Source organism: Hordeum vulgare, chromosome 3H, assembly GCF_904849725.1.
Source record: "Hordeum vulgare subsp. vulgare chromosome 3H, MorexV3_pseudomolecules_assembly, whole genome shotgun sequence".
NCBI classification, from domain to species: domain Eukaryota; kingdom Viridiplantae; phylum Streptophyta; class Magnoliopsida; order Poales; family Poaceae; genus Hordeum; species Hordeum vulgare.
The window spans coordinates 486,801,949-486,813,049 of NC_058520.1; the positions used below are offsets into that span (position 1 = coordinate 486,801,949).

Below are 11,101 nucleotides of genomic sequence, written 5' to 3' on the forward strand. Positions count from 1 at the left end.
TTCGTCTGCTTGATGGCCGCAAGCCTTGCCGTTCTTCCGGCCGTGCGAAGACGCACGCCTGCCACACAGAGCTCCCGACGACACCGGCCATCTCTTTAGTTGTGCAGTCCCCGCCGCTTGCAACCGTTGCCGGCTGTACAGCGGCCGTGCGACGGTCGGTCAGTTTTGCATCTCCAGTTTACATCAACTATTGGAGTTGCCCATTTACATTATCGTTTTACATCATCTGTTGAGGTTGAAACCTTTTTAAAAATATAAAATCACTTTTTGATGATGTAAATTCTATAGCACCTACTTTTGCATCTTCAAATATACATGTTCCAAATGGATCTACATCTTGACTCTCGAGGTAGAGCACAATTTTACACTAAGGTTTAGTTGAAAGCAATGTTTTGTTTCTAAACCTCGGTATTTTAATACTACAATTTTTTATACAATGACAATGTATACTGTAGTTTATGAAAACAATGACATGTTTGGCAATCGAAATATACAGTGTCGTAATAATACTGCAAAAATACTACAGTTTTATGTATATTGTAGTTTATAATACTACAATTTTAATCAGACCCAAACACCTCAAAGTATTTAAAATCATTGTATTTTGACTGTAGTATTCTTGAAATACTTTAAAAATAGTTTGGAACCAAACACAGCCTAAATCATAAAACTGCAGGGGGTTTCGTGCACAAGAACGGCGCACCAAATAAATATTTCAGATTTATTACGACTGCGTAGCAGCAGCAAGGCAGCAAACCCAGTTCACACGGTGTCGCTGTCGCCCATTACTGCTCCGTCGTCGTCCACAGCGACGCCAACGCTGCACCCAGCCAGACCCCGCGAGATCCAGAGCCTAGCACTAGCTGGCCGGGGAGGAGGAAGGTCCAGGACCCGCGAGACAGGCAAGGGGATGGCGGGCAGCGGAGGCGGCGCCTACAGGGCGGAGGACGACTACGACTACCTCTTCAAGGCGGTGATCATCGGCGACTCCGGCGTCGGCAAGTCCAACCTGCTCTCGCGCTTCACCAAGAACGAGTTCTGCCTCGAATCCAAGTCCACCATCGGGGTCGAGTTCGCCACCCGCAGCCTCCAGGTCGACGGCAAGGTCGTCAAGGCCCAGATTTGGGACACCGCTGGCCAGGAGAGGTGCTTGCTCGCCTCCCATCTCTTAATTACTAACTCCTGCCACTTCCTGTTAGTAGCTGTTCAAATCGCTGGTAGTAGTATGCTCGCCAGTATGGATTTGCTTGCTTCCTGATCTGTTTCTTCGGACCCAGGATGCTACCTTCGCTTGGCCATTCATTTGCTCTATCAAATTAGTTTGGTGATGCTGGTAATCTGGTGATTGCTTCATTTTTGTTGCCAGTCTAGACGATCTTGGTATAGTGTGGATCGGAGTGGAGTAGTAAAGCAGTGGCAAATACCAAATGAAGTACTATTGCTTGGTACCCCAACTCAGGTCTGCGTTTCACTTGATTCGTCCTCTAGGTTAGATCGGACACCTACTTGTGATTTAGCTGTTGGACTTTCGTTTCTTACATCTTAGAGTTTAGTGGTTTGGGGTTGAAACCATTGTTGTTGTTCTAGACTTCTAGTGGCTGTGGTGTCTTCTTTTATTGGAGTTCATACATAAACCAGTGGAGAGATGCATCGTGGAATTGTTGGATTATGCACCAGCACACTTGGTGTGACCATGCGAGGGGTGTGATTGGAGAAGGAAAGGTGTGTCACAGGTTTTGGAAGATCTGTTGGTGTGGCCTTGGCGATGAAATGACCACTGCAGAGGGTTATTCTTGCTAGATCTCAGAATAGAAATTGCCACAGAATCACTACGTTTCTGAATCATGTGGGGGTATAATTACACTCGTACAACATAAGTTGGTTCCCAACTTATCTGGCCTGTAGCACGATACAAATGATTTCGATCAGCTAGCTGTCTAGCCAGCAACTGCAGCAGCAGGTCATCGAGACCACTTTAGAGCAGCAACATTCACACAAAAAGAGGGGATGCAGAAAATAAGGAGCAGTTTCGATGCATCATCAGGAAACCCACTGCCTACACTCGGCTCGGACACAGGTTATAGGACGAAAACCTGATTGCGGAAAATAAGGAGCAGTACAAATTGTGACAATAACAGTCTTGATTTGATTTTTTTTTTTTGCTATGCTGTGTGTACAGACTATAGACATACATAAGTCTTTGGTTCATCAAGGGAATTCTTGCCTAATTGATAGAATGATAGGACAAAATGATAGCTCTGTGATTCCCGTTTGAGAATAGAGTGTTCACTAGGAAACAGCTCACACAAATTTGTTTTGTCCATCAACAAATGACTCACATGCTACTGGAACTTGCAAATTGAGAAATTAGATCTGAATGCCATGCAACTGTAATGGGAGACAATCATACAACGCAAAATACAAAATAGGCTAGGGTGGAAAAAAGGACCGCGCCCCCGCATCGTCCCCTGGGGTGACTTGGGTGGCTCCGCCCCTGCCGCTGCTCCAAGCCCCCGCCACGCCTTACTCCCCTCGCCGCTGCCAACCGGACCCCCCCCCCCCCCCCGCAAAGCCCCAGACGGTGGTTGGCGGCGGCGGGTTCTTCTGCATGCCATTTGTGCTCCCACGCATAATTGCCCCTACGCGGATCTCACTTCACCGCGCTGGGTATGCTCTGCCGCCGGCTCGGCCTGCCTCCCCAGCCATGGAACTTCTCATCGTGGGCCGTTGGACACCTTGGCTTCGGTCCTTAGTGTTGTTTCTGGTGGAGGTAGGTGTGCCTGCTTCACGTCCAGGACGGAGCGTCGAGCGTGGCGGCGCGGTGCGGGCTCAGGGCTTGGCCCTGGCGGCGTGGTGGCTGTGTGGAACGGGCTAGGCGCGCCCAGGGCAGCGGCGGGGCTCTGCCAGATCAATTATGGCCTACTTCGGTTGGTGTGCCTTGGGCGGCGCGGGACTGTGGCAGTGCGGGTCGGCCATGTCCAATGGATGGCTTGAGGTTGTCGTGGTGGGGTGACGGTGTCGGCTGCTAGGCACCACGGTGGTGCTGACGCCTGGCCTGACGGAGACAGGCAGGCTGGATCAGTGCGGCGTGGGGGCCTACTACCGTGATTTGACCAAGGTGGCGGTCCTTGTGCTCTTCTCGCATCACGACAACGACATGCAAGATCAGTCCTCCTTGATCTGGCCATTGACGTGTTCCGGGACGACCGTCGGAGATCTTGCCCATGATTTCTAGATCGGTTAGATTCCAGTCGTGCATGCCCATATCAGCCTATGAGGTTCTGAGGGCGTGGCATGAAGCTCTGTTGGACACCTTGGGATATGTCGGCTTCTCGATTTCCATGGTGAAGACAGCGATGGAGAAGGTCATGGCGGCCAAGATCGGAGAATCAGTTAGACAGTCGGAGCCTTGGAGGCAATGGAGTCAGCCTGGTGTCAGATAACTCTCAGGAGCAGCAGTGATAAGTGGGGGCGGCAACACTGGCGGTTTTCATTTTTGGGGTCTCCTCAGGTGCCGAGCCGTGACTTTCAAGGTGAAAACCTGAGGTCTGACCTTCATTGGTCGTGCCTGGCTATTACCTTGTTCAAGGAATTGTTTTGAGAGCGTGGACTTTCTCCGGGGTTAAAACCCAAGATCTTTGATCCTGCAACAACGACGCTTGTGCAGTGTTCCCTTCTTGGAGGCATTACTTTTGGAGACCTTTTATGTTTTTTGGGTGTTGTATTAGGTGGTGGAAGGTGTGCTGCTGTTGAGAGGAGTCGATCGCTATGGCGGGACCTTTCTTTTTTTATTTTCTTGTTTGGTTGTGTGTATCCTGGATGTCCTTGTGACATCTTGTAGGTGTAGAGGCTGGATGTAATTGGTATCTTCGCAATATTAATATATTCCCCCCTTTCAAAAAAAAGGCTAGGGTGGAAACAGATACTTTTCTCTAATTTATCAATAAAACTCGCCTATTATTACATTTTTCCACGGCGGTTTATTTTCCCTTTGTATGATGTCTAACTCATGGTATACTTGTGGGATATCTTCTGTTTAGCGCGTTAATACATGTACCTTGTAAGTCCAGTATCCCCTCTCCTATTCTTCAAGACACCTTGATTACCATTTAGATATAGACTCGTACTTGCCAACATTTGTTCTGCTTCACCGCTGGCTTCTTAGAGATAGACTCGTATGCTTTTACCGAAGGAACATTACTTGTTACTTCTATGACCTCTGAGGATACTGACTATGAAGTTTCGAATTGTTGCTCAAGCCCACCATGTTGCTGTTGTTTATCTGGTTTTGGTGGAGAGGAAAAATTGTGGCTGCCTATCCCATGTCTCTTGCCCTTATCGGTGGCACCGCTAGCAGTTGCCACATGAATTCAATTATTCTGTAGTTTCATCACTAACAAAGCTTTCATCCTTGACATACAAAGTGTATATTTTATGACATTTGACATGGAAATACCACCTTGGCTAAGAGATCGTGCCATTCATTCTGAGATCTGCTGCATTGTATGATATTCGATGTTCACAACATTTATTTTAACTCTTGTACGTAATTGCTGTTTCTGTAGATCATTTTTAGCACGACTGGTGGAATCAACACTAGGTCACTAGTAGCACCCTTTTTTTTCCATCCCTTTTTAGCTCAGTTATATGATTGCCTGATATTTTTCTGTTCTTTTCTCAGATACCGTGCTATTACGAGTGCCTATTATAGAGGAGCAGTAGGTGCGTTGCTGGTGTATGATGTCACTCGCCGTGCTACATTCGACAATGTGGCGCGCTGGCTAAAAGAGCTAAGAGATCATACTGACCCTAGCATTGTTGTCATGCTAGTTGGCAACAAATCTGACCTTCGCCACTTGGTGGCTGTTTCAACTGAAGATGGGCAGGAATATGCTGAGGCGGAGTCACTGTACTTCATGGAAACATCTGCATTAGACGCGACAAATGTAGACAACGCTTTCTCAGAAGTTTTGACTCAGATATACCGTATTGCGAGCAGGAAGACGGTTGATGCAGGAGACGACGGCTCATCTGCCCCAAGCAAAGGGGAGAATATAAATGTGAAAGACGACGTGTCTTCGCTGAAGAGAGCCGGCTGCTGCTCAAGTTAGGGTATAGATGCATTATTATTTGTTACGTTTTCTACCAGTTGGTGTATCTTGTATTGCAACAAAACAGATTTACTGATTCTCTCATTTTGCTGCGGTTATGGTGATGGTTAGGTTGGTTCAGCTTTCACCTGAAACTGGTATGTCAGATTGATTATGATATTCTGCAAGTAATTTGTTTACAGTAGGATCTGAGCAATATCTCACTGTTTATTTTTATTGGAATCATGTAGGAATACTGCATGTTAGTAAGATAAAAATACTCCCTCCGTTTCTAAATATTAGTCTTTTTCGAAATTTCATTAGGTGACTACATATGAATGTATATAAACATACTTTAGAGTATAAATTTACTCATTTTGTTTCATATGTAGTCCTCTAGAGAAATCTCTAAAAAGACTTATATTTAGAAACGGAGGGAGTAGAAAGTACCAGCAGGCTAAGAATCCTGCATAAGTACAGAAAACACACTAAAAAGGACCTCGGAACTGAACACGCAAAATTGAACATTTCCATCACTAGCAGTGGCCCATTGGTGAGCATCGTCATTCATTTGCAATTGGTGTCTGTTCAAACTTAAGCTGTGTTTGATTGAGTTGCAGATTCTGTAAAAGTTGTGGGAAGCTGTGAGTTTCAGCTGTGGACAAGTTGAAAGCTGTTTGACTGATACAACCGTGAAACTGTAGATTTGACTGTGAATTGTCTGTAATGATCCTGAGTTGGGAGTCAATATTTTTATGTTCATATATGAATTCAGAGCTAACACATGAATTCAACAATTATACTTTCATGTTGCATATTACATATAAATAGATATTGACCCTACTGTGAATAGTATCCATGAAAAGAGAGAAATTTTTGGAAGAGGATGGATAGGGATGAGTGATGGAGGGTGGAGGGAGGGGAGAGGAGGAAGGAGTCCCAGTTCACCAGCGCGTCGACGCTGGACGACCGGGCCTGCCTCGTCCCTCATGGACTCCAGATTCAGGAGACACGGGATGGCATGGCTTGCACCATAGGGGGCAAAGGGAGGGAGGAGGGAGGTAGGAGTATGGAGGAGAATGACCGGTTCTCCGACATCGGACCGTCGACCGGTCACCATCGAAGTCGTCGGACCATCGACCGACAACCGCCACAGGATGAGGGGGCAGAGGGAAGAGGGAGGAGGGAGAACGGAGTGAGCCGCGGAAGCAGGGCGGAAGCGGCGGCGACGGCAGCCGGCGACCGGCTGGCCAACCCTAAGCTCCCGAGTCGCACAGGTCGAGCAAGACGCGACCGTTTGGTCCATTTCCCTTGATGCTGTGAGAAAAAAAGAGACCCTTGATGCTGTGAGAAAAAAAGAGCGAAGGGGAGAGGAGGAAGGAGTCCCAGTTCACCAGCACCAACGCTGGCGTCGCTGGACGGTCGGGCCTGCCCCGTCCCTCATGGACCCCAGATTCACGAGGCACGGGACGACCTGACCTGCACCATAGGGGGCAAAGGGAGGGAGAAGGGAGGATGGAGGTAGGAGTATGGAGGAGAATGACCGGTTCTCCGACATCGGACCGTCAACCGGTCAGCGTCGAAGTCGTCGGACCATCGGCCGGCCACCACCACGGGGTGAGGGGGAAGAGGGAGGAGGGTGAACGAAGTGAGCCGCGGAAGCACGGGCAGAAGTGGCAGCGGTCGGCGGGTGGCGGCGGCAGCCAGCGGCCGGCTGGCAAACCCTAGGCTCCCGAGTCGCACAGATCGAGCAAGACGCGAGCGTTTGGTCCATTTCCTGTGATGCTATGAGAAAAAAAAGAGCGAAGGGGAATGTCTTGGGAATGGCATGATGAGTAAATACATTGTAGTTTGAAGGGGACATCTAAAAACAACATGATGAAGTTAGAGGTGCACCGGTTGCGAGAAATACACTACAAAAAAGTTGTAACTTTTGAAGAAGCAACTTCACAATTTCATCCTTTGGTTAGCTTATAGCTTCCAAAAGCTAAAAGCCAGCTTCAAAAGCTCAACCAAACACAACCTTAAACTTACGCAGCAGTATTAAAAATCAGATTTAAATTTGACTGATGCCTATCAAAACGTCTGATATTTTGATACGGAGGTGATAGTTTAATTTGCTGTTTTTCTTCCTTGAGCTATTATTCGACTCTGAACCAGTGAAATGGTAGATATCAATCGTGTAAGAAATATCATATGTATTTCTGAACATTTTAGTGTGCATGTTTCTAAGTTTTTGTTTTCTGAGAAGTAGCGTGTTTCGAAGCGGGGGTCTCGTATAATTAGCAAAAGAGGCCTGCCAGTTTTTGTTGTTATTGAGGAAAACAGGCCTGCACAGCTGGGAGCTCTTACTTTGGTAAGGTTTTTTTTCTTTACCTTTTTTTTTTTGAGCGATTTTTTTTTCTTTAGCTGGCCATGGTAGACCAGGCCAACTAGGCCACGTCGGGCATTTGCGGGGTCAGGCCCAGTTTTCAGGCCCGATGGCCAGGTCAGGCGCCTGGGTTTTCAGTATCAGGATTTTTTCGCCGCTCACGTCAGTGAGAACAGCTTCCAATTTGTTCTCTCTTACCGAGTTGATTCTTCAGCTAAGGATGGATAATGACTCCAAACAGGAAGCGAAGCAACGTCATACGTTCGATCCGCCGAACGCAAACTTGGCTGGATGTGGCGTTTTTCTACGATTGCTAGCTGCTAGTCCGCTCCCCCCGTCTATGTCCTCATGCACTTTTCATCCTTTGTCCCTCTCTCTGTCTCTTAGCATCCAAGTAAAATCATACTTTCTCTCTGTTCTTAAATAGTACTTGTTATTGAAAAGAACTAGACTAGATTTCTCCAACGACAAGTACTGCGATACAGAGCGAGTACTTATGTCAGTTTTTTCTTAGTATACTTATGTGGTAAGTTTTTCTTTTTACCAAGACATGATAATCCTGGATTGCTGACACAGAATCATTCAACAGCTAATCCCAACGTATAGTGGCGTGCTTCGTTGGAATTAATGCCGTGGAACGTGGATCAACAAGCATGTGATGGAGAGTTCATTCGTTGGAGCTTCTTCCCCCCTTTAAACAAAAGGGAGACGCGGGTGGGAGAATCTCTGCTGCGATGATGCTGTGATGGAGAGTTATTACCTGTAGGTGTGTTTCCTAACTCGTAGGATAAGATAGTTAATCGTCCTTCGTGGTGCTAAACGGACGAGGACGCGAATCTACCCACCATCGATCCGATCCATCGGATCGGTTCCCAGCTCCTGGAAATGAACCGGAGAAGCCAAGGATTCGCTTTGAGCAGGAGGAGTATACTCATTTCGCTTTTTCCTACGTGGATGGGTGGATGGATCGGTCAGTCGCGTTGGCTCGATCTTCTCATCATGCCAATAATTTGCTTGTCTGGTTGTAGGCAGATTCCCCTCCCAAAAATATCACGACCGGGCAGGGCCCGACGGCGACAGGGCGCGAATACGGTGCAGGGATAGAGACCCAATTCAAGACATCGCACTCGGGACAGCGTACGCGACCCGGCCCGGCGCGCAAATTTCCCGGGGATTGGTGGATCCGCCCGCCTGCATCTGCTCCGCCGGCCCGCGCCAGGCACCAAATTTTACTACCAAGCCGGCCGTGGCCGGCAAGGATGGCGCGGCACAGCACGCACACCGCGGGTGGATCCGCGTGGCGAGGCCGGCATGTGGCGGCCTCGTGCGCTTCCCCCCAACCACCACCATCCCGCGCCACTTGCCCAGTTCGCCGCCACTTGCCGCCAGCCTCTGCGCCGGGGGCCGAGGCATGCTGCGCCCACCATGGCGTGGCCGTGCGATGCGTTGCAACCTACTCAACCACGATGGGCGCGACGTGTCTATCTGCGCTGCGCTGCGCGTCACGGATGACGAGGAGAAGGCCTGAAAATGCCAACCTTTGGCTGCTTTTCGCCGGAATCATATGTATCGTGACCGGAACTGCTCCCGGAGTGGCGCCTTGGACACGGCGAGCGCGACGGAACCGAGGGGGGTAAAAATAAGAGGAAAAAGCCACCCGCACTTTGAACAGCGAAATCCTTTTGATCTGATCCAAAGCTATGTACTACACCTCCAAATTACTCCGGGGTAAAACTACGGCCGGAGAACGGGAAAAGAAGAAGAAAGGGGGAAAAACGGGATCGGACGGGGGGTGGCGCGACGGTGGTCAGGAGCAGGGCGCGGTGGCCGGCAGGGCGAGCTCGCGCCGGCGGCCGAACACGATGGCGCACTCCGGGAGCTCGCCGAGCCCCGCGAAGAGCGCGTCCTCCCCCTGCAGCTCCCGCTCCCAGTCCTCCGGCGGCGCCACGTCGAACGCCGGCACGTACAGCGCCGTCCGGGGCCACGTCGGGTACTGCTCGAACCACCCGAAGTCGAAGCTCTCCTCCTCCTCCTCGGCCGCCGCGGTCACCGGCGTGATCGCCGCGGCGTCGGCCAGACCGATGACAGGCTTCTGCTCATGCTCCTCTTCCTGCCCTTGCTCCGGCGCTTCGGGCCCGTGCTCCGGCTGGCAGTCGACCGGCGTGCCGGGCTCGGGCTTGGGGTCCACCAGCCGGTGGGAGGAGGACTTGGTCGGGTGGCAGCCGGCCTTGGGCGCCGGCCACGGGTGGTTGTGATCGTAGGAGTAGGTGACGAGCAGCACGGTGGGGTCGGTGCGGCTGCGCTCCACCTGCTTCCTCGCCGGGCACCCCTTGGAGCTGCTGCAGCGGTAGTACCCCCTGAACACAAGACGCGACGGCAATCCACAGGAATCAGACGAGCCTACTGCTTACTCAGTAGAGTGGTAGTAACTGACGATTTAATTACCAGCCTGTCCTGCTGCATGCAAGGGCAGGCTGTAGTAGTATCTATGTATGGTTGGTGGGCGTACTTACCGCGGGTAGGGGGATCCCTTGATGGGCTTCTGGCCGTACTTGCGCCACGCCCACGAGTCCGGCGGCGGCGGGCCCTCGCCGTTGGTCTTGGCCCGCTCGCCGCACTCGGCAATCGGCACCGACACCACCCTCTTCTCCACAGATCTCCGGCTGCAATCAACCAATCGCAAAACAGACATACAGTACTCAAATCAATCCTCCGCCCGCTGATTCGAGATTCGGCTGGTTCCATGGATGGATGGATGGAGATGTGCGTGTATGTATGTACCTGCGCTTTGGCGGCGGGAGCGGGGACGACGGCGAGGGGTGGTCGCGCTTGCTCTGGCCTCCGCCGGGCGACTCGGCGTCGGCGGGCGGCTGCTCGTCGACGGAGTCCGCCCGCGGCGAGTCCGTGCCGGTGCTGCAGTCCGACATCGATGGCTCAGTCCTGCCGCCTAGGTATCCACGCCCGGCCCCGGCGGATTCGGATACGGACGGACGGAGGTGTCTGTGTATCTAGCCCCTGGGCGCCTAACAGAAGTCCCGGCCCGGCGGCTGGCTGGCTGGCTCCGGATAAAAAGCTCAGAGCGAAACCAACCCCCACTTTCTTTCCGAAAGCGTATATATCTGTGGGCTGGGCTTTGATGATGATCACTGCCCACCGCAACGATGCGTACTACTACTAGTACCAGGCAGGACGAGGGAGGGAGGGAGGGGCGGAGGGGAGTATAGTAGTACTGGTGGTAGCCTGGTACAGGGTCGAGTGATGGATGGATGGATGGGGGGATGGTGGCGAGCAAATGGGAACGGATGGGTGCAGCTTTCAATGATCCGCCCCGCCCTGGCCCTGCTACGTGCGCGTTTGTATATGTGCGTGCGTATGCGCTGGTGGACGGACGCGCTTTTTCTTTTGTTTATGCGCACGATGTTGCCATCCATCCGGGCCGGGCGGGTGCGCGTACTACTACTGTATCTGTATCTGTACGCATGCATGAATGGGCTGTGCGCGCAGCGTTTTCGCATGTTTGTTTATCGTTTCTCCTCCGGCCCGGTTCTGGATTGGATCGCGCTCTCGCTCTCCCTCGCTGTTGCGTGTGGGAGGAGGGCCGGAGCGAGGAGGGCGACGTTTTGGGGCCGGGGGCGCGATT

The 11,101-nt window shown here is 51.2% G+C and overlaps 2 protein-coding genes across 2 annotated transcripts; one reads left to right on the forward strand and one right to left on the reverse strand.

The window, feature by feature from the left end:
* The first annotated feature begins 727 nt into the window (after window positions 1-727).
* LOC123444410 (ras-related protein RIC2-like) lies at window positions 728-5,295 on the forward strand. The gene is made up of 2 exons (XM_045121111.1): window positions 728-1,146; window positions 4,682-5,295. Exons 1-2 carry the CDS (start codon window positions 911-913, stop codon window positions 5,109-5,111), a joined length of 666 nt encoding a protein of 221 aa, XP_044977046.1. The 5' UTR covers window positions 728-910; the 3' UTR covers window positions 5,112-5,295.
* Window positions 5,296-9,124: 3,829 nt separating this feature from the next.
* On the reverse strand, window positions 9,125-10,809 carry LOC123444411 (probable WRKY transcription factor 65). Its single transcript, XM_045121112.1, has 3 exons — window positions 10,243-10,809; window positions 9,975-10,124; window positions 9,125-9,818 (listed from the first exon to the last, which is right to left on the reverse strand). The coding sequence occupies exons 1-3, from the start codon at window positions 10,386-10,388 to the stop codon at window positions 9,269-9,271; spliced, it is 846 nt and encodes a 281-aa protein (XP_044977047.1). The 5' UTR covers window positions 10,389-10,809; the 3' UTR covers window positions 9,125-9,268.
* Between the last annotated feature and the right edge of the window lie 292 nt (window positions 10,810-11,101).